Here is a 24309-nt window from a genome sequence, read left to right as displayed (position 1 = left end):
GTAGCCACTCCCCCTCATGGCCTCCTCCTCAGACACCCTAACTACCACCCTCCACCAGTGCCCCTCATCTCTCCGTAGCTCCCACACCCCATGACCTCCTCCTCAGATTCCCTCACTGCCAACCTTCACCAGCACCCCTCATCACTCCGTAGTTTCCCCCCACCCCATGACCCCCTCATCGGATTCCCTCACTGCCATCCTCCACTAGTGCCCCTCATTTCTCTGTAGCCCCCCCACCCCATGACCTCCTCCTCAAATTCCCTCACTTCCATCCTCCACTAGTGCCCCTCATTTCTCTGTAGCCCCCCACCCCATGACCTACTCAGATTCCCTCACCGCTCCCTCCACCAGCGCCCCTCATCTGTCTGTAGTTCCCCCCCTACCCCGTGACCTCCTCCTCGGATTCCCTCACTGCCACCCCCACCAGTGCCCCTCATCTCTCTGTAGTTCCCTTCCAGCCTGTGACCCACCTCCTCATAAGATTCCCTCACTGCCACCCTCCACTATTGCCCCTCATCGCTCTGTAGTTCCCCCTGCCCCATGACATCCTCGTTGGCTTCCCTCACTGCCACCCTCCATTAGTACCCCTCATCTCTCCTGTAGTTCCCCCACCTCATGACCTCCACCTCGGTTTCCCTCACTCCCACTCTCCACTAGTGCCCCTCAGCTCTCTGTAGTTCCCCCCCACCCCGGGACCTCCTCCTCTGACTCCCTCACTGCCACCCTCCCTCACTGTCTGCCACCCACACCCTTCATCTCTCTGTAGCTCCCCCCACCCCATGACCTCTTCCTGGTATTCCCTCACTGCCACCCTCCACTAGTGCCCCTTATCTCTCCGTTGCCCCTCTCATACCCATTCCATTCGTTGTATAGCACTACTCATATCAGTGTAAGGTGTCACAGTACTTTACATAACAGCAGCACACATTATACAGAGACAATAAATCAAAATCCGTTTACGCGAAATGTCACATAAGCTAATGAGGATTACAAGGTGTAGAAATCACTTCATCCATTCTGGTGGGCAGTATATTTTACGGGGGTTTGGTCGGGACTCGGAGAAGCACAAAGTCAGGATTTAAAGAGTACTCCAGTGGTCAGGGTTGGCTTTACTGATAAAAATGTATAACTGCCCAAACAAACTCTTATTAGTAACATTAGAATAATGAAAGACTGGAGAAGTTCTAACTACATCACAACACAAAAAAGCGACGTTTGTATGCAGTTTTTTTATGACAGTTCATTGGTCACTGTCTTATGTTAACTTCTGAACTGCAAGTAACACAAGGATATCTGTGACAGAGGTAGTAACCCACTGAGCTATTCCCATAAAATTCAGTTAATCTGCATTTACGAACTACCAACCGACAAATGGTTGCTCTGCAGCAGGATCGTAAATCACAAGTTAACAGTTTTTATTGTTGTTGTACATCGGTGGCAGATTCACTGCGACTGCGAGGGCTAAGGAGGCTCATGTTTGGTGGGCCTGGCCCACCCTCTAGAACCGGGCCTGGTAGGTAGTGGTGCAGCCTGCTAGCATAGCCGGAGTCTTGCTCGCAGCCTCAGGCACAGGCAGGTCAGTGAGGAAGACTGCCCTCAAGGCCAGGGACGGCCTTAGCACTGGTGGTGCCCTTTGCATTAATAGCTCACTGTTCTATGTTAGGATTTTAACTTATTAACTGCAAGTAACAATAGGATCTCTCTGACAAAAGCAGTAGCCCACTGACCTATTTACATTATGTGCACTTTGTGATCTGCATGGTACATGTTCTTTGCAGCAGGCACATTAACACTCTGAGCTACCTTTCCATAAGTCAAAACTTCCACTAAACAATATGCAGATCTCTCTCTAGGAAGAACATTCAACACCAGATTCATCATGCCATTTTTATTGATGCCGAAAATTGCTGGAGGCCAGGAAGGAGGCAGCAAGCGCTTTTAAAATCTTAATATACTTGCAAACATAATGCCTCCACCCAAAGTCAGCACCCGGTGCGGTCACACCGGTTGCACTGCCCTAGAGCTGGCCCTTCAAGGGTCCTGTGACCTCAATGACAGTCACTGTTCTAGGGTGTGCTGCTTCATAGGCCTGCCCGCAAGACTGGAGGTGAACTTCAGTATGGATTGTGGTGGACAAGCCTTGAAGGTTAAACCACACTTGCCACTGCTAGGATCCGCCTGCTGGTGCTAAGACACCAGAGTTTCTAAGGTCTTGCGAAGCCTTCTAAGGTCTAGCATGGGTTGTGCTCACTCAGGAGAGTGGTCTAATGGACTGGTTATTAAGGCTGAACCTGGTTCACCAGTTCCAAATTCAGCAGCTCTGGCCATAGTGCCACATCCTCTCCCCCACTGAAAACCATACTGCCCCACTGAGAAAAACTCACACTACCTTCAATTACAACCCAATTGTTGCCGGCTATAAACACCTGGATGTGGCTCAATTTAAATGACGCACTAGACAAGAGCAATATGTGGCCTACAAAAAATAGTAACAACATCCTGGAAAAGCAAACACTCAAAGGGAATGCAAAATTAGCAAACCATGTGAAATGTAAGCAGGAACAACATGGTTAGCTTAGCGCTTTTACACTCACTATTCAGAAATCAGTGAGTGCTTTTGCCTGAAAAGTTGAGGACATGACAACAAGGCCCTGAATGGACCCATTTTAACGTCCATTGCTTATATCCTTACAAAATGTAAGCAGTAGTAGGGTAAAAAAGACCACATCCCTGGACGCAGAGCCGCAGTACACATTTCTTTTCTCCAATCCACACATTGCAGCACCTCCAGGATTGGTGCACTAGGTGCAAGCCCAGGAAAAACAAAGACAAGAAAACAAAAATAGCGCTTCACTGGCAAACTCTGTAAAAGTGACGCTAATGTGTTTGGGTGTTAATAAAATCAATCTGGCCACTCTGTCTTACTTTATTTAGTTATTTTATCATATTTTAACCTTTTATTCCCGAAGCTGCACCTTGGAAATAAAATAACAGAAAAATACGACATTTCCAACAAAAGTGTTTTTTTTTTTTGGATCCATTTCACAGGGGAGCAAATAAAAGAAAGGAGAGGAATGAGACAGGGGACGCACATCGCACCGTGAACTAGACTGTCAATCAGCGCTGGACAGTCACCCAGTCCTGCGGCTTTTAGTGTCAGGGAGCAGCGTCGCGTGTCAGGCAGTAGGCGATAATCCTAAACCCGTGCTGGCTGCAGTGCCAGGCCTGAGGCCAGCCACCACCTCGCTCCCTGTGCCTAGTAGTAGCCCCCTTGCCCCTTACTTCCTTAGGCCCCTTTTGCTTTTGAAATTTCTGGCCCGCTCCAGCCCGGTCTTGAGTCGCGACTCCCCCGCACCAGGAACACTGCCCTGACACTACAGTGCCACCACACCATAGGACGGAACAATGCACGCAGTTGCCCATATGTCGTGTTCACCGAGCTCAGGTTTGTGTATGTAAGTTATGTAACAGAGCAAAAGGAAAATCCAGATCAGACTCTGATCTGGATTCTCCTGTTGCTCTGTTACGTAACTTACATACACAAACCTGAGCTCGGTGAACACGACAATCAGAGAATACCAGGTCGATCCCTACCCGTTGACCCCGCGCTCCTACTGCTGTGCATTATCTGATTGAAAATGCAATTAGCAAAAATGCAAAAACAACACTCACTTGGCGGCGGGCGGCACTGGGACACACTGGGACAGGCAGGGGCTAGGGGGCTATAAATAAATTAAATTATGGGGTGGCGAGAGAGGGCCTCTGGTCGACTCGTCAAGGTCTCAGTCTCTGCTGCAGCCTGCGTTCTGGAACCTGGGGATCACGCGCACTTTTTATTGCGTGAGCTCCAATGCGCATGTGTCAACTCACCACCAACAGCCGCACCCGCCCCACCCCCCTAAGGTGGGTGAACTGCGAGTCTGCGACTAAGAGCAGGCAGCGCAGACGCGGCGGTGGAGACTTCAGCGCACCGCGCTATTTATCCAGCACTGACCTACAGTCAGCACTAAATTCATTAATTGTGTTCATAAATTTTGCTTTTTTCCGCACCGAGCGAGGGAGACGCAGTCACGCAGCAGAGACAGTACAGAGCAAACAGTGAGCAACAAAACCGGCCCCCGGCCCAAAAACCGGCCCCCGGCCCAAAAACCGGCCCCCACCCCTGGCAGCCTACCGGGGGATTGCCCGGTGCCCGGCATTGCCAGTCCGGGCCTGATTACAAGGCACTGGCAACAGAGAGGGCCAAACGTCTGGGGAGGGAAAAGCTGGACAGAATATACGATCTGAGTGATAAGGCGGGGAAACTAATCGCTTGGCTCGATAAAAAAGAGTGGACAAGTAGACTGGTCCCAGAACTCCCAGGGTGCGGATAACATCTCCCTAGCTGACCGACAAGATATCGTTAACCAGTTTGCCAGCCACTTCAGTGCAGTGTACACAAGCTGCACCGTATACTGAGGATGTCTCTCATGAGTTATTACGTGACATAGCGCTCCCCATACTGTCCGAAGAAGACCGTGAATTTTTAGACAGCGATTTGACAACGGACGAAATAGCGCAGGCCATTAGATCGCTGCAATGGTATACCCACTGAATTGTACAAACTTAGGCCTGACAAATAAGCCCCATACTTAAAAGCCATGTTCGATGAAAGCCAGGAGCTGGGGATATCACCAATGGACCAAAGGGTGGCTACTTTGGTAACCATCCAGAAAGAGGGTAAACCCAAGGCTGAGTATGCCTCATACAGACCAATCTCGCTACTGAACGCGGAGCCCAAAATTCTAGCCAAGCTCCTCGCCACTCGCTTAGTCAAAATAATTGGGGGTCTGGTGCACCCTGATCAGTCAGGCTTTATGCTGCACCGAAACACAGCGCTGAATTTACGCAGAGTGCATGGGGTGTTGGGAAGAGCAGCTATGATCCAAGAACCAGCCATAATTGTATCTCTGGACGTGACCATGGCTTTCGACACCGTCGAATGACCTTATCTTTTAGCAGTGCTTACAAATTGGGATTTGGTCCAGGCTTCACTCAGTGGGTGCGCATCTTGTACTCCGAACCTCTGGCGCAAGTCGTGGTTAACAATAAAAAAATCGGATACATTTACACTGAGTCATGGGACCCGCCAGGGGTGCCCCCTTTTCTCTCTTCTATTTGCCCTAGCCTTAGAACCATTGGCGGCATGGATTCGAAGGGACCCAGTAGTGCAAGGTCTGCGTTGGTCTCCTGACTGGGAGGACCGAATTTCACTGTATGCAGATGACATACTATTATACCTGGCCTCTCCTAGAAAGTCCTTGGTGTCGGTCTTGGACATCCTGGCAATCTTTGGCAGATACTCTGGGTTCTTCATCAACTGGACCAAGTCCCTCCTGTATGTCCTTAAGGGCGAGCCTCCCTCTCCACCGCGAGACTGCCCAATTCAAATTAGCTCAGTGGGCTTCAAATATCTGGGAATTTTTATCTCCTTGGATCAAACACTCGGATTCAATTGCAACCTTCTCCCTCCATTACAGAGGCTTCAACGTGATATAACAAGTTGGAAAGCGGCTCTCTTTAAAATGATGTCGCTACCCCGTCTGTTGTATGCCTTGCAGAACTCACTAGACCCTGTCCCAATGACATATTTTAAAGAAATTAAGAGCCTCCAGAGGGATTTGTTGTGGGACTTACCGTCCCACAACAATGCCTCGTATTGCATTGAACAAGCTCACACTGAGCTGGTATGATGAGGGAATTGGCCTCCCAGATATCAAAAAATACTACTGGGCAGCGCACCTTACGGCCATCAATCACGGCACCTATCGTCGGTCCGATGATCCAGGGTATACTATGGACAGGTGGCTCCTCCTGGGAGGGAATTAGAACACAGCGCTCTATTCAAAACCTAACCGGTATCCACTGACGGGCCCAACTAAACACTCAGTCCACATCTGGCATGCCGCCACTAAAATCTTAGGATGGGGGCAGAAACTTACGCTGGCAACCCCCTTATGGGGCTCCGAAAATCTGGGTAATCTATGGAAATCGAAGGGATTTGATAAGTGGGAACTCATTGGGATCTCGTAAATCAAAGACATGTGGGAGAAGGTCGAAATGAGGACGTTCGCCTCTCTGCTGCAACAACATGAGTTAGTTGACTCAGAGCGCTTTTGATACATGCAGGTCCACCACGCACTACAAGCACACCTCCCCAAGGGCTCTGCCCCTCCTGAATCCTCCCCGTTGGAAGATAGATTGCTGGATGGTCACCTGCCTGAAAAGGCCATTTCATTAACCTATAAGAAATTGATTAATAACATGGCAGATCCCCTCCAGCCACTACGGGAGAAATGGGTATGGGATGGCATTGACTGGACGATGAAGAATGGCAAGAGGTGATATCTTCCCCGAGAGTGGTGGCGATCCCAGCTAGACTCTGGCTAGTGCAGCTCAAGATACTACATAGGGTGTGTATTACGGGGCCTCTTCTGGTACAAATGGGCAGAGCTGAGGGAGGGGGGTGTAGGCGGAGGTGCGGCCAAGAAGGCACACTCATGCACATAATATGGGAATGTAAACACATCCAATCCTATTGGCGGCAAATACACAGCATATTAAGCGATGTTCTCACAGTGGTCCTCCGTCCAGAGGCACGTAGATGCCTCTTGAATTTATGGGAGCCTACTGATCTGAACAGTTATCAAACGCAGTGGGCCAAACTGGGATTAATGTTGGCAAAGAGAAATATTGCACAACTATGGGGAGCGGCACAACCACCCTCAGTGGAGGCCTGGGAAAAAGATCTCGACTGGTGCATGTATAGAGAAAAGACTGTCTACACAGCCCGAGGTTGCCCAAAAAAATGGTCCAGAATTTGATGCCCGTGGAACTCCAACCGAGGGGATAGTTGCAGCCCACCACGTAGCATTGACCAGGAGGACCCCCTACCCAGTCACTTGTCCTTGCAGTGTAATGTTGTGCAGAATTGTTTACTCGCTGTTTCCACTAATGTGATGATGTACTGCGTCCTCTGTACTGTATATCCTATGTCGATGAATGTTAATAAAAAGAAATAAAAAATAAAAAAAGAGAGACTTCATAGAGGGTAGAATGGGGCACCAAACAGTCACCAGCGTGAGGTGAGAGAGTAATACTGCTATGGGTAGAACCAGGGCCCACTCTAAATATAGTTAAGTCTAATTGGTCGCACACTGCTCCACCTACCAAGCGTGTTACCCCAATGAAAAATGGTCCCTGAGGTCAGCGTCGGCGAGTACGCCTATGCCCGTATAATGCATGCAAGTATGAGTAGCGTTAGCCATCCCTGGACACGTGTTTCGAGGTAGTTGCCTCTCGTCAGCAGGGAGTAGGAAAGTGTGTAGGGTTGCTGTGTAAGCTGCTAAAATCGTTATCAGGTAAAGTACCTCTCGTAGCGCGCAGGTGCGTAACCATGAGCCCGTCGGCTCCACCGGCTCAAGGGAGCCTGAAAATAAAGTTAAGTCTAATTGGTCGCACACTGCTCCACCTACCAAGCGTGTTCATAGAGGGTAGAATGGGGCACCAAACAGTCACCAGCGTGAGGTGAGAGAGTAATACTGCTATGGGTAGAACCAGGGCCCACTCTAAATATACTCCAAGCAGGGGGCAACAAAAGACCCTGCAAATAGATGCACTGTGAAGTCAGACAGACTTCATAGAGGGTAGAAAGATGCACCAAACAGCCACCAGCATGAGGTGAGAGAGTAATACTGCTATGGGTAGAACCAGGGCCCACTCTAAATATACTCCAAGCAGGGGGCAACAAAAGACCCTGCAAATAGATGCACTGTGAAGACAGACAGACTTCATAGAGGGTAGAAAGATGCACCAAACAGCCACCAGCATGAGGTGAGAGAGTAATACTGCTATGGGTAGAACCAGGGCCCACTCTAAATATACTCCAAGCAGGGGGCAACAAAAGACCCTGCAAATAGATGCACTGTGAAGTCGGACAGACTTCATAGAGGGTAGAAAGATGCACCAAACAGCCACCAGCATGAGGTGAGAGAGTAATACTGCTATGGGTAGAACCAGGGCCCACTCTAAATATACTCCAAGCAGGGGGCAACAAAAGACCCTGCAAATAGATGCACTGTGAAGACAGACAGACTTCATAGAGGGTAGAAAGATGCACCAAACAGCCACCAGCATGAGGTGAGAGAGTAATACTGCTCTGGGTAGAACCGGGTATCGCTCTAGGTATACTCTAAGTAGGGGACAACAAAAGACCCTGCAGACAGATGCACTGTGAAGACAGACAGACTTCATAGAGGGTAGAAAGGGGACCAAACAGCCACCAGCATGAGGTGAGAGAGTAATACGCTCTAGGTGTACTTTAATGCTTTGGAAACAAAAGATCCTGCAGATAGCTGCACTGTGAAGTCAGACCTAAAGATGTCCCTTGTAATGCGTTTTACAAAATAGATGTTTACGATGGTACGAGACAAAAAAAAACACCCTAATTATCAAATCTGCATCTAAAAATGCGGGCTGTCCTAAACGAGGAGCAGAAGCAGGGCACGGGGCATTCCTCTTACTCTTCATCCACGTACACACACACCGTAGTCGCCACAGACTCTTACAGCAGGCATTGAAACAATGCACGCAGGCACAGCACACCCCTTGTAAACTACCAGTCCTTTATAAGCCTTCCCCATGCCCCGGGAATACTGCACATGCCGAGAAATAACTGGCGCAAAACGTACAAATGACATACTTATGAATCAAGAAGTTATACATCAAGGGTTGCAATTAGTTCAGTTTCTTAACCGAATTAATAGCAGGTGTTAACATTACACAACCTAATGGCACTTATTTTCTCAACCTCTAAAAGAAAAAAGTTTGAGTCAACACAGCTGCAATTCCAACCAGTGACCTACTGGTGGTTACTCAACAGATCCTTAAAAACTTCATTGAGCCATCCGACCTACCTGAGGTAAAGTCAGAAACTGTGCAGTTGGGCAGAGAAAGGCGTGTGCATAAAAGAGGCCAGGCGGGAGTGTATGCCAAACTATACGATTCAGCAGGTGAGTAGTATGCATGCCAACATTTAAACATTATAGTATATGCAAATAACATATTTTGATAGACAATCTACATGTAACTCATCTGCATAGCCAGAGGCTAGCCTCGAGGTCTCAGTGACGCGTCCCTCCTGGGCCTGCGCTGGACGCTTCTGATGTATGTATCTGAATACGGGGTACGTATGACGTGAGCGGGGAAGGCACAGCCACAAAGCACGTGTGAATGAATGACGAATGCATACCTTCAGGCCCCGCTCGAAGCGCCGGACCTTGGACGCGTCTCCGGCCTCCCTCGCGTTTCCGATGGCCACCTTGTAGTTTTCGATCCTGCTGTGAAGGGTCTGCTGCAGCTCCCCGACAACCGGGGCCATGGCGTCCTAAAACAGGGCAGAAAAGAAGGTTGAGGACAGGTCCTGGTCAAGCAAAGCACCGCGCGAGCGCCGCTTCACGAGTAACAACGCGCAAGGTTTTTTTTTTAATCATCAAAAAGTCACGACGCTTATTTCACGCTTTTGAACCTGTGGCGCGGCTCAATGGTGTCGCAACAGCGCCCGACGGCCGCTGTGCAGAGGAAATACGTTCTTCGGTCGGTGGGTGTGAGAAGAAACGGACGACCACAGAAAGCGTAGCAAGGTACTGTAGGGTCGGTTGAAAACAGTGGGTCCTTTCAAACCTATTCCTGAGGTGGAACAAGGAATGAGGAAACGAGAAAGGCGGGGCGGCATTTAGAGAGCAGGACGTGAAGAGACGGTTTGTAAACCGCTAGCCTGCTGCGCTTCTGGCCATGACGTTCGCTTTCCACTGTATACAAAACTGTTATGTTATGTTATGGATAATGCCACAGAGCCTGTGCACTGCAAAAAACTGCAAATCACTTACATTATTCCCCATACCATGCCAACTTGGGTGGCAGACCCTCGACCACACAACACTATCTCTTCTTCGCAACCCTGGGCTCAGCCGTACCGCTCTCTGCACAGCTCTAACGTGTTCACAGCAGCGGTGCAACGCATACAACCTTTCACAGAGACTCAACAGGCAGTGTAAGTAAGAATTCAGGAGGCACTGGACGCTGCCAATGCTTCAGTTAGCCCCGCTGTGAGTCGGAAAAAGCCACACAAGTCCAAGTAATAAGCTGCAAAAACAGCCACAGTCGTCTGAAAGTCAAATACATCTATATATATCTGTATATCTAGCAATGTGTTTAAAAGGTATTGCATCAATGGAGAAATAAGAATTTTCGTAAGCTCGCTGCAGTCTACCAGGATTCTAAGACTTCTGACTGGCTGCTGATTCCTAAGATTTGAAAACTGGAAGGAAGGTAACAAGCAGGATTCCATCCGACGCCTCACCTGACTGCCGAGAAGGGAGACCATGAATACAGGGACCACACCGGGGCGTATCTTCCAGTGGTGAAGCCGGTGCAATGCATCTGGGCCCAGAGGTGGTTGAGGCTCCACCTAAAACCACCCCTTGTGCCCTGAAAAGGCATCTGAATACCCATGCTGGAGTCCCCACGGTGAAGGAGCATTAAAGATGACCGTACATTTTATTTGTATCTAGTCACATTTGTTGTGTTCAAAGAAGGAGGTCAAATGTCAGTCTAGTATTCTGACTAATTGCTGTTTTTGTAAAGTGAACAATATGAAAATCTTGCAGGTGTCAATGGAAAGACTGTAGGATGTCGTTTTCTTCCAACACACAACAGCATTAAAAAACTATTTAAAAATAAACAGAAAAGCCAAAATTAAGCACTTTTCTAATTCTAAAGTGCGATGGAAACAAAAATGTTCATTGGATCAAAACAAAACCAAGACACTTTACATGGTGATGTGCCAATGACAAATATTCCCAGAAACCCTGTTTCCCCACTTTATCATTTGTGCGCTATATACTTTTATCAGTAAAATTGTTTCCAACTTCCTATATTTGGGGGTTACACTTGATTCAAAACTGTTGTGGAAGCCACAAATAAATAAGGCCAGGACAATTTTATTCCAAAACTCCCTCCCTATAGTAAAGAAGCAACATTCTACTGTGCCAAAGGCCATTACCCCAGCCCTGGGTGTCTACAAATTTAGGGCCCAAACTGCTGCCCTCTACAAATCAGAGATCTGGGGTGGCGAAATCCTACAGCCTTTAATTGTTGGGGAAAATAAAATGATGATTGTTTACGTCAATCCCCCGAAATACCCCAGTGATCCCACTAACATATGACACTGGCATTAAAAGATTGGAGCATTTAGCGATTTGGAGATCTTTGTCCTATTGGGTTAGAATTTGGACCACTGAGGAATTAAAAACATACAGGCAGACATTGCGTGAACTATTGGAACTTAATGTCCATCTCACTTTCCCCTGGTTTGCCCACATGCGGAAATGGCTCCTGGATTTGGGTCTGAGCAGGTTCTGGGTAAATCCCAGCCTACTGAGGTCAGATTCAAAGAGCGAAATCAAGCGTATTCATTGGAACTTTATCCTGCACAGAGTCACTTTAGGTTGCGCTTCAGGAACATTTACCATACAATTTCGGTCTTTTAAAAATGACCCCAAGTTTCGATCAATTTTTGGACATGATTGAACCTCAATTAGCAAAGACACTTTATTTGAAATTTAGATACGAGATACTCCAGATAAATTATTTTACAGCCAAGTGGGTCATGTCACAGACCTTGGGAAGGAACCCTAAAAGTGTACTATATTAATTAGACATTGCACATATTTTATTATCTTGCCCTGCATACGTAATTCCCAGAAGAAAATGGATCAAGCCACTGTGCCAGAACTTGGATACTAGGAATTATTTAGCGGCGTTGAGAATACTAAAATCAGGTAGCTCACAACTCATTGTATTTGGTGTTAGATTTTTGTTGGCTTCTAGTTACCTAAGGAAAAAGAGAGGGCTTCAATTTTAATGTAACTTTATTATATTCATGTTTTAGTACTTGGTTTTTAACAGATATTATACTCTAACCCATATTACACCTGATTTCCTTGCTTAGTACAACCTAAATGAATTTAAATTAGTTAGAATTAAATTCATTGGTATTTAGTGAATGTTTTATTTATTTCTTAGCACAATTTTAACTAAATGTCTTGTTGGTCTGTGTTAACTGAGTATGCACTTGCACTTTATATTTACATTAAATTAAGATGATCAACGCATTACAGCCCTTTGACAAATTGGAAATTTTACCCTGTAGCATCTTTTATATATATCTCATCTCTTAGTGAAAATGTATATGTAATATCTGAATTTGATTGGAATTATTTTTGTGACATGTTCTTTTATGATTCTATGACTCGAAATAAAGATTGTAAAGTAAAGTAAAATTGTATGCATATGCAAATTTAGTTATCATTTCAATGGAAAATAGTCTGTCTGTAAATTGAAGTGGCTACCACACCATTTTTGTTGTAATATATCTGTGATAGTGTGCTCCTATATGCTGCACCAGCTTCTTATTACACCTCCACTGCTCTCCATGCTGAATGGGCATGGCTCATTTGTGACACTTGCTCTTTGTGTAATGCTTGGATTTTTCAGAAGCCCTACGAGTTCATTGATGTAACATCGATGGCAGCATTCCCCTGTCTGAAAATTGTTCCAGCGCCACTGCCTACCTGGGCCACAGGAGCTCTTGCAGCACTTTCAGAAGTGGGAGCTTACTGTTAGCTCAGATTCCCTCCGCTGTAGGAGTCAGACTTGAGTCGCAGAACCTACTAAGGCACCTGCAGGAGCAATGCAAAGGCCTCATTGTGTGTGCACTGAATGGCTGAGCAGTGCACATGCTTGCTTCTGTAAATGCATAGTGTACCATTCGGCCTTGGCTGCCTGACACTGGCAGAAGTCAAAGAAGAAGTTATGCCCATGATGCTGGGTGGCTTCTGAACACAAGACTGTCACAATAATCACGGAGTTCAGCCTGACTGGTGAAGGGCAGATGATGGTAGTTAGTAAAAGACTATAGACTGAGTGCTGGAACTGGGAAAATGAATGATTTGAACATTGTCTGTTTCATTTTATGCTGCTAAAACACACAGGTAACTTTAAACAACTTCTCGAGTTCACTAATGCACAATTCTTCCTTATTAAAACCAGAAGTAGGAATTGTAAGCCTTTTAAGACACATGAAAACCAAACAGAATCTTAGAAAACAAGATGTTGCTCCACAGAGCGAGATACTGAGAGAGAGGGGGGACTCAAGTAACTGTTATACTAAAAAATGTATTAGATGTGGGTGAGCTACAAATTAACAGGGAGAGCCGAGTCAAGAGTCTGTCTTGGCTCTAAGAACCCAGACAAGTCTGAAACATGTGCCATGAAATCATGCACTAAATATTACGTAAAAATATGATAAAGTGTCTTTAAAATTAAAAAAAGTATATTTTTTTGACATGCGTTTAACCATAGTACATCAGATTATATCACTTCATTGAGAGGAGTTTATTAAAAGTGATGGTCTTCAAACATGAACTTAGAAACATTCATGGCCTCACCCCCACTCTAACGACAATACCATTACTGAACTAAAAGGCAAGTCAGCGGTCATGTTTACCCTATATATGGGCTATATTCTTATTCTACACATAGCAATATTATACCTCATTAAGTAAAATATTTTTGTACAGCTCACATGCGCGCTTACTGCATGGTATTCTCATGTGCAATAATGAAGAAATAGGAGGCACGACAAAATAAAAGAATTTCCTAGCATCACTAGATTTGCTCAAGTGGCTAAACCGGGATTAATCCTAGGTATTCTGGTTTCACATTGTGTAATTCAGCCACTAGATTGCTATCCCTTTCTCGCTCCTGTTTGACATCACAGTTTATTCCCTTGTATTTCATTCTTAGTGCATGAGGCTAGAGCATGGGGAGCAGACAGAAGCCACGAGAAAGAACAGCTTATTTTGGTCTTGAGAACTCAAGAGGATCTGGAGCTGAACCAGAGCCTAGAATCTGGCTAGCGCCTTCAGTGGGCCAGCCACCTCTATACTTTACACATTGCTGCCAGTGCGATATCTGTTTTGCATGTGCAGATATCTTAACTTGCACTGCTGATGATCTTCTTGTACCGATTGTGTGAGTGATCGAACTTACACTGCTGCCTAATGCTGCGCATTGTGTGTATGTGTTTACACACAGGCTTGTATTGTAGCTGCACGTGTTGTCCATGTTTTGCGCATGCAAGCAATGCTTGCATTGTTTCTGACCAGATTGATATGTGTTCTATGGATGTGAGGGCAGCGTGTACTTCTGTCTGAAGCTGTACCTGATTTGTATGTGTAATTCTTGCTATGTACCCGTTTCGTATGTGGAATTCTTGCTAGGTGTTTAAGTCAAGCTTGCACGCATACAACTTGTGATGTTCCTTACACTTGTACCAAATCTGAAATGCTGCTTGTTAGTAATATCTAAGGGAGGCGTTAAATGGTGCTGCCCAGTGCCACACTTGTTCCATGTTTTTTAAGGAAGATTGCAGTGGCACTGCAATATCACACTTGTTTCACGTCTTTGAAGGAAACTCGCACTGAGTAGCCCTGCACTACTATGCTTGTTTCATGTTTTTGAAGCAAGCTGGCACTGGCCCTCAGTACCACACTTGTTACATGTCTTTGAAGGAAGCTAGCACTGACTGGTCCTTTAGTACCACACTTGTTTCATGTCTTTCAGGGAAGACTGTGATGCTCTTGACCGGTTCTGTAGGTCTTATTCATGTGAGCCAAGGACTCTGTGCTCCTGCTCCCTGAGCTCTATCGATTTCTGTGTGTTTAAGGTCTGACCAAAAAAACTCTTTTCGGGTCTCACCAGACTCATGTTTTCTCAAAAACAGTTCATAATCTTGCTTTGAGAAAATGGAGTTTAGGTAAACCCACTTCAGTTATTCCTCACACAGAGTGTCATTCAGATGTTAGTTCAGTTCTTCAGAACAGCACACATACAATTGGGCAGTGGATCAGCCCTTTTCAGCCTTTCGGTTTGTTGCCAATGTTTGGTCTACCTAGTAGACACCCACTGGTCTTAAGGATGTAAGGTTCCTCCTTACTCTGTGTTACTTTGCATAAAGAGACGTCCAACCTCAGGAGATATTTCCTTTAGTTCATCCATCAGAAGCTCACCTGCAAATGCAGACTAGTGCTAATTGAGTAACGAGAGTACCAGCAGCTTCACTGTCATTGTTACTGGACCATAACTACCTCACGTAGAGCACCAGGCATCACTGCTGCAAGCTTCAAAACCGTGCCAGCATCTTGAAACAGTATTCTGCATACATATTTATCACTGTTTCAAGATGGCAGACCAGTGCAAGGCTTTTTTTAAATTTTTTTGATTGAAGTCACATGCCCTTCACAATTTACTGACATTTTATTTTATTTTTTATTTTAGCATATGATTGCACTACAAAGAAAACCACCACCTTGTTTTTTAAAAGGAAAGTGGGACTTTTTTTATGCCAAGACTCTTCCCTGCAAAGATCAGACAAACAGCGCTGGTCCAAGTGAGGACCTTAGTGGACATCAGGCTTCACTATAATGTACTTTAAGAGCTTTGAATTATACTATTGGACCAGTGCACAACATACTCCACCTGTGTCTCCTATGCTACCATTGATCCAAACTCTGCTCCTTGCTAGTGAGCGGTGAACCTGTGTGTGAGCACTGTGCTTGTGTGAGTGCAGGACAGTCACCATATTTCGAGTGCAATGTGAGGGATGTGCCTTTGTGAATGCTGGATTAACACTGTCTTTCATGAGTGCAGCATGAGGGGTATGCCTATTTGACGGCAGCAACGAGAGTGTGGTGTCCTTGCATGTTATGCCATTGTGTGCATGCAGTTTACAAGGCTCAAAACTGCTGGCTCTTGTAATGCTTTTTAGTTCTAGGACTTTGACTTGCAGAAATGGTAGTGAGTTTTGTATGACAGACTCTCAAAGGAGCTTGAGGAGTGTCACAGGCACCTGACAGACTAAGAGGGCTCCTGAGTGAGGGGCCCCGGCAGTTACTATGACTGCACTATGGCCCATTGCAAACTAGCTACGCCACTAGGACCACACACCGGGGGCATGGAGAGCATAGAAAGAAAATACGTGGAGAGGAAAAGTCACTAAGCCAGAATCTTGTTACAATATATTATCACAATTCGCGCCAGTCAATTAAAGCCAGCCTTTGGTGTGCCAGCACACGTCCATTATTTTTACAATCTCTGCCCAAAGAACTTGGCTAGTAAAATAATTAAGTAACGCTATTCTGGCCCACTTTTCTGGTTATAAATAGAGTGCACTTTAAAACAAATAGCCACTTCAAGTATTTGCTGTGAATGCGTATGAATATTCACCAAGTCCCAGTCTATAATTCTGGTAAAATAGGTTTGGTGGATAATGCACTCAGTGGAGAGCGCTATGCGTGTAATCTCTGGTTGCTGGCTTTAATCACCAGTAAATAGTTTAGAAGAATAATGTGGCTACTGCACAGCATCATGTTCAAAAGTCTCAGATTTGCTTTGTATGTAGCATTGCACAGATGGTTGAAAGGTTGCTGAAAAAACCTGCAGATCTGGCTTAATCAGGATTTACAAAGAATGCATTTCCAATAAAGCCCCAGCCTCCCGACCTGTACTAAACTACAGGTGCAAATGGGGATAAAAAGTGTGGATTTGGCACAGGAACTGTGTGCGGTATTTCCGATTCTCACAGTAATCCCCCATTTTCAGAGGACCCTCGGCAGCAAATTCGGAATCTTCAGTATTTGTTGCACCTGTAATTATAGATAGCCATGCATTGGTAATCAGTAATCCAGAGGGACTGTGATGGGGTCCTCAGTTTATCATTCACCAGCTTCAAATAGCTGCATGTCCGATGCAAAGCATACATTTGGATCCTTGCATGTTTGAACTCAATCTTTGGCTAGCCTAAGGTTGATGAAGGTAAACAAGAAAAATTACTTTGCCAGAAACAGGCAAATGATCATTCACAAGACCCACCAATCACAGGTCCCAGCCCACAATATTTGGTCCTTCTTCTCTCGTGACATCTTTCCTTCCTGCTCGAATAGTCAGTTAAGTCAGGGATTGGACCTAGTTCATAAGCTGAGTTGTAAGAGCAGCCCCCTTTCCCGACCTCGTTCAACTGTTGTATAAATGTTAATTATGACATAATTCTGGGATAACAAAAGTTTTTGTTGGTAAATGTAATGTGTTCTGTGATTAGGTTCTTATTTTCGGGGAGCTTCTTACTCAACTTTGCCTCCTGGTGCGGCGCCAGGAGCTGCTGCGGGCCCTCTCTCCTTTAGGGAGTTGGGTAGCTCCCAGCAATGTGCAGGCACAGCAGGGGCACTCTTTCGGCTGGTGTGGTTGCAGTGTCACTATGGCTGGAGCTCACACCTCTTTGGTGCAGGTATCTGCCCACAAGGAGGCACTTGGATACATTTCTGCACCCCGCCCGCTTTCAAGCTCAGAACCAGTTGCCATACAGATGCCACAGTCGTCACATCCTCTACATAAGCGAGTACACCAAAACTGGGAAGCTGATGGATTTTATTCTTATACCTGGCGGATCTCAGAAATTGTATATTGGTGCCATTTAGGTTTTTTTTGGCCAGAGGAATATTTTTTTAAATGTTTATATTTATTAAGCTTTTTCAACAGAAGCAATACAGAGAAGTAACAATGCAGCAAATATACAATGATTCCACACAGTTACATTTAGATGTGTGTGTGGTGTACAGGCCCTAGGTAGGGTATCCTGCTGCAATCCCTCCATCTCATGGTGAGAAGAAGAAAGGAGAACGAATGTTCCCCCTCCTGCCCCCAACTTTGTGTGTTGATGTGCAGCCAACAGGAGCGGGGAGGGCACCCGGCCCCCACAACCGAACCCATCACTGGTGTTATTCAGATACACCACACTCAGAGCCGGTCTGAGCCATCAATGGAGAGTCATCAGCTAACCCCTGTGCAACAGCGGACTCTCTCCGTTCATGATTCTCGTTTGTATTGGTACCTCCCTCCTCCACACTGCCATCCGAGTTTTCCCCTCCATGCTGTTCCCTAGTATTTTCCCCCAATATGTCCAACATACTCTACCACAACTGAAAGTCCTGCTTCATATGTTCATCCGTGCGCAATCTCCAAAGTCTACTCTCCTCGGTCATGGCCCACTCCAACGAATCAGCCCTCCATTTCGTAAGCGCCAGGGGCATGGATTAGCCCAGTGTATGGCTATCTGTCAGCGGGCCAATAACAGACCAAACTGATCAAATTTTTATAGCATCTTTTTCCCCTTCTTAGTGAGGGGCAGTAGCCCCAACAGACAATGTCAAGTTGCAATTTCCACTGCCACCCTAGTCACTTTCGCATTTCCTCACCCACTGCACGCCAGTGCGAGCGGAATAAAGGCAAGTCCATGCCACATGACAGAAGTCAGCAGGGGTTGCCCCGCAACTACTAGATCTCGGTGCTCTCGCCGGGTACACCCTGTGTAGTCGGCTGGGGTCCGGTAGGCATGGTGGAGAAAATAAAAGTGCACTGATGTGAAACAAGTATTACTGGCCACCACTCCTTCCTGTGTTCTCACCCTGCGCCACTCTATGTCCGTTAGTGGAGACTTAAATTCCTTGTCCCACATCTCCCGCCATTTTCCTGTCACCATCTTCCTATTTGCCGTCAAGGCTACATTCAGGTGAGATATGATTCCTTTAAAGGAGCCCCGATCTAGGATCACTCCAAGTACATGAGACTGCTCTGGTTCCTCCAGGAAGGTTGGCCATATCTCACGAACTGTATTTGAAATACTTGCATACTGTAAATACGGACGATCATCAATCCCGCAGTGGGTTCCTAAATCCTTTAACAGCATTAAAGAGCCATTTAAGTACAGGTCTCCCACCGTCTGACAGCCCCCGTTATCCAACCCTCAACGTTCATAGACTCTCGAAAGTGCAAAAAAGGGCACAACAATCAAATCAGTAAAAGCGGGGCATACAGCGCTTTCTTAATAACTTTTCTAACTGCCAGATCCCATGCCCGGGCCACTGTAATAACGCAGAAAGGAGCGTCCGATGGCACCTCCCCACACATCAGTAACTGGGGGTCCAGAGGAATGTTTAAGTATTGATGGCCTCTATGAGAAACAATGGTAATTTTTCATGTGCTGTTGGAACTGTTATAAGGGTGTTGAATAGTATTGGATAGTGATTTTGCCTTGGTTGTTTTCGCATGATATGGTACTTGGTTAAAGTTACTGGTGCTGTTGATGATACTTTTCATTTCTTTCTACAGGTGCAGATCAGAAGCAGAAGTAGACTATTTTTGAGGTCATATGTTAGTGTTGTTAGCATGAATAATAATAGGATGTTACAAGAGAAAAAGACAGCTATTAGGGACTTGGGCTGCAGATCTGTGGTCCTAGTGAATAACCAATTGCTTTGCTTCTGGGAAATGTAGTTTTCTTATTTGCCTTGATTTCTTTGTATTAAGCTTGTGAAACACTGCTGGGGTGGAATTTGGAATAAGGAAGAATAATATGCAAAACTCGCCTCTGTGTCCTTAACAAAGTTTAAACTTTCTGTTACGAAAGTGAGGAAATATTATATTCTCATTAAAAAGATACAGGCAGCATGACAAAATTCAGAAATACAGAGGGCCAGTTTGTGGATTTCAATGTGTATCCTGGGAAGAGAAAGTTCGCACCCCAACATAGCAAGTCACAGGTATGTAAATTTGGGGGACCGCTGGGCCTCAGGGCAGCAGGATTAGGCACGATGTCTCAGTGCAGTATGGAGCTCCATGAGGTTATGTCTAGCTCACCATTTTGCTGGCCATGGCCCTCGCTACATCTCACTCTTACAGGTTCTTTTCATCCCTCCTTTTTCTCACTGTCAGTTTTTCCCATCTTTTGCTTTTTTCTGGCTGTGTATCTTGTATAAAGATGAAAAATAAGTCCCATTCTTCAAAAATGAGCACTGTTCCCTACCACCTGCACAAATTAAGCATTACCCTTCCCCACAAACTTTAAATCTGCTACTAAAGCCCCTTGCCGGATTTTCTTGATAGTCAGTTCCAAGCACCATTGACATACCCCAAGACAGCTAATCTCAGAATGTTATCTTTAAAATTCTGGGGAGAATAAAGTAATGTGTACATATTACTAGTTATTTCCAATTTCTTGAAGCACCAACTTCTCTAAAATGGTGTTAAATCACATGAACCTCCCTTTTTTCAAGGTCTCCTTACACCAAACAAATTAAAACCTACCTACTAGAATAAAATGAAACATTTCTGGTTGCGTTAAAGAGCGCATGTAGAAAACTTCTCTAAAGGACTCTGCAAGAATGTCACAATGATAGAGAAGATTAGGGGTTTTAGCGTTAGGATACATTTCTGAGGGGTCTCTCTACATCCAGAAAAAGACAGAAAAACAAAAGTTTCCCACTTTCTAATTCTGATAAAAAAAATGCACCAATTTGTGAGGGAAGGTCCAAAGATGCTTGCTGAAATGGGAGGGAATAGGATTTGCATTGAGGTCAAAAATGTTTCTTACAAGGTTAAGGTGACCTCTGTAGTAAAGCAGTACTCCTCTTTGGCCGAAATGAAATTCTTTGGTCTTGTAGGTCTACAAAGAACAGCAAGGGTACGGTCCCCTATTGCTTTAGAAGCTGCAGCTAGTTAAATCCTAAAGTTGAAACACTCTAATGTTAGGTGGGACTTATGCTTTCATGTCTACATGGCACATTAAAAACCTGCAAATAAATCCTAACAATTCACAAGTAAAAGGAATACTGCCAGGGTGATCAGGGTATCATCCTGGGTGTACAGAAGGGAATTATACAAACCCATTGTCTTAGGAACTAAAATGTCATGAAGTCCTCCCAATTTAGCATTACTAACATTTCAGAATTGTATTGACTAGATTGCTGGGAGCCGATTTGTTGCCTAGGTAATACATAGGAACTAGAAGCTGCATGCCAAGTATGAAACTAAATGTAATTCCCAGATAAATACTTCCTGTATTAACCAGCTTTGTTAGCTGTTGTACTTCTATCAGCACCTAAATCATTGGTCTTCGAAGTGTTGGGCAGGCATGGCTCGACTGGGAACCAAAAGCATGCCCGGAAAGAAGTTTTAATGCCATTTCCAATTTAAAGAAAACTGCGTAAACCATAGGTCCAAATGGTGAATTCAACAGAACAGTTTCCCAAATATATCAGTTAAAAAACCTATGTTTGCAGATTACTCTGAGATGAAGCTAATGAAGTATTCAAATGCATAGAGGATCGGCACAGTGCCTAAGGGCAGCTTGGGTTAGATGGCCCAAATACGCATGTGCATACACATGTGCTCATTACAAAATACTGCATGCACCGAAGGTAAATAGTTCTATTAATTATTCCAGAGCTAGAGTGTGAACCATTCAAGTAAGGTGCTGCTGAAGGTACAGCTGTTAATAGGTAAATAAGCAGTAACATTTCCGAGGTAAAATTTCCACACTGCTCCTATATGTAAAACTTCACAGCCAGGCCAGCATCCTCACTGCCTCACCACGAAAAGCACAATAGGTAAGCATGCAGCCATGTTACCACAGTATATAAAGCAATATAACTATGCCCGTGTCCACAATGCCTCAGTACATGAAGCATCATAACCAGGACAATTTTCACAGCTATCACTAGCTTGACAAGCAGTTTTCCACACCCAGCACCTCCAATCACCCATTCATTCACTCACTCACTCTTACCTCCATGCAAATTAAGTTTGAGGAATGGGTTTTGAGCTTAGCGGTATCACGGACTATTATGCAGCGGCATGGGCAGAGAGGGAGATCCGGTGGGAGTCTTTGCTTCAGAGTGGCCATCTATCGGTTGTATGACTTTACAACGCATTCCGTTGTAACGCTGCCTTTACCACGCATGCGTTACAACGCGAATGCCATCACCACGCATATCCTTTACCACGAAAATGCCTTAAACACGCATACTTTTACAACGATTTTCGTTGTTAAATTATGCATGTTAATGGCATTTTCTTGTTAAAGGATATCACACAAAAAATCTACCTTTTAAATTTACCCCTTTGCGACACCACCCCCTTACCTCTCCTCTCCTCGATCTTCCTTGGTGACGTTCCACATCGTTAAGAGGAAGCGGAAGTGCCCTTCCGTTTCCTCTAACACCGCGTTTGCCTCCACATCTCTCTTTAAATGACGGAATCAGGTGCGGTTTTGGGGGGGGGGGGGGGGGGGGAGACCCCCTTTTATTCTTTTAACTTTATCACACATGCCTTTACTACGAATTTCGTAGTAAAGGTATGTGTGGTAAAGGCTTTTCGTTGTAACCACGCATGCGTTGTAATGCATGCGTGGTTATGGTTATGCGTGGAAACGGCCGCGTTGTAGTGCCCGTTTCCCAATAAAACAGCGCTGTTTAAGTACGTCTCACCTACTGCCCCTGTTAGGGCATCAGTCAGAGGAAAGGCTTTCTTACCTGGCTACAGTGTCAATGCTTGGTCAAAGGAAGTGAGCTGAATATGATGCACACTCATCCAACTTAATGAGAGATGTAATCTGGGCAATTGGTGAGGCATGGTCAGACCGCTCCCTTCAGGCTGCTCTCACTGGTGAAATGGCAACCATGAAAGCAGCCGTCAGCCTACCATGGGATTTCTGGTCCTGGTTCATATATTTAGTCTACAAGATTAAAGTCCAACCTGAACATGAATGTTTACTTAGATTTTTTTTTACAGGATACGCCCCTCTTGAAAGTGCGAAGCCATTCGCAATATTTCACTTTGTACATATTAATTATGAGAAAATATGGCAGTTCTTCCATCGATTGGGGTGTGTGGCCATTTGATCCACTTAAGCGCTGTGCAGAATAAAAGGTTTAGAAAACACTGCACCAATGAAAGCACTATTATAATCGAATATTACTTTATGGTTGCATCGGTTGGTGGAGGTCACCACAAACTTACTTCCATCTTACTGTTAGGAAAGTACATATCAAAAACACTGCTTTTGATATGATTTGCTTTTCTTCTGCTTGGTATCGCAGTGGTGAAATGAATGTTGCATTATTCTAACCATCAAGGTAACTTGCTGTTGCCAACAATGGTAAGCAGAAAGCATAACTACCTGTGCATTCAGCTTCTGTGGTACCACTGGTGAGGTGAGGAGCAGCTCTGTGGCAACCGGTTTTTCTCTGTTTGTAACTTCATTATGATCTGGGTCAGATCCGTTCTCCTCCCCCATTGAAGTTATCTCACTTTCATCTTCATCTTCTCCTACCACTTCCTGCAACTCTGCCTGCAGCAATGAGAAACAAATCATACCACACTGCACAGATATTACAGGAAACTCATTTTTCTACAAAGGCAAGTACACAACTCCTATCTTCCGGAGTAGTTTTAATTTAAAGTATTTGATATAGTGCAAATCTCTAAGGAACAGGAAATGCAACAGAGAACAGAGTTACAGAAAGAGCATCCCAAATATGTAGTACAGTACAGTGAACATAATTATGTTCGAGTACACTCAAGACCAGGTTACAGAAATCATGTACGAGCCCTAATCATTGCATTGTACCAAAAATGTAAAACAATATTTATTAACAACAGTGTATCTAACTGACAACCAAAGTAAAACAAGGCTGCTAGTTCGAGCATCACAAAACACCTAAATAAACATGTCTTAAGTGTGAAAACTGTCAGATTCGACTGCAATTTTGTTAAGGCTTTGCTTAGAAAACACTAGTAAAAGGTACCGTCTACCACAAAATACAAGTGTATTCTAACACAAAGTCCAATCAATCTATGAGGGAATTGGATACATGCAAAACATTTGTAAAGAGGCTGGTCACAAAACACTGACTACACTAAATCTAGAGTAGTCCATACATTATTAACCATCTAAGGTCCGCCTTAATCTGGTCCTTCCCCCAAACACTGCAATTAAGTTTGATTTCTGTTCAATACCACAAGGCACTACATAAATGAAGAGATTATCCTATATACATTTCCATGAATATAAGAATATATTTGCTATATTTAAATATAACTTGACAGAAAAGGAGCACACGTTTTAAGTATTACACTGAATAATGGCATAAAAGAGCCATTTAAGTACAGGTCTCCCACCGTCTGACAGCCCCCGTTATTCAACCCTCAATGTTCTCTTTAAAAATACCTAAAACGTGAGAAAATGTTTGGATTTCGGTTCATGTATTGTGAAGGACAACTCAACAAACCTTTGTTTACAATATCTTCTTTACCTTG

At 44.9% G+C, this 24309-nt stretch overlaps 1 protein-coding gene across 1 annotated transcript in view; it reads right to left on the bottom strand.

Annotated features, from left to right (window-relative positions):
• CC2D1B (coiled-coil and C2 domain containing 1B) overlaps positions 1-24309 on the bottom strand; it is a 654195-nt gene that overhangs the window by 559878 nt on the left and 70008 nt on the right. Inside the window, exons 5-6 of the mRNA XM_085602619.1 lie at positions 23171-23341; positions 9290-9424 (exon numbers count right to left, since the gene is read on the bottom strand). Coding sequence (XP_085458745.1) covers positions 9290-9424; positions 23171-23341 — 306 coding nt within the window. The remainder of the gene's footprint in view (positions 1-9289; positions 9425-23170; positions 23342-24309) is intronic.

Source organism: Triturus cristatus, chromosome 4_2 (assembly GCF_964204655.1).
Source record: "Triturus cristatus chromosome 4_2, aTriCri1.1, whole genome shotgun sequence".
Taxonomy (NCBI): Eukaryota; Metazoa; Chordata; class Amphibia; order Caudata; family Salamandridae; genus Triturus; species Triturus cristatus.
The sequence above is the reverse complement of the archived record's forward strand: the minus strand, read 5'-3'. Positions and strand labels throughout refer to the sequence as shown.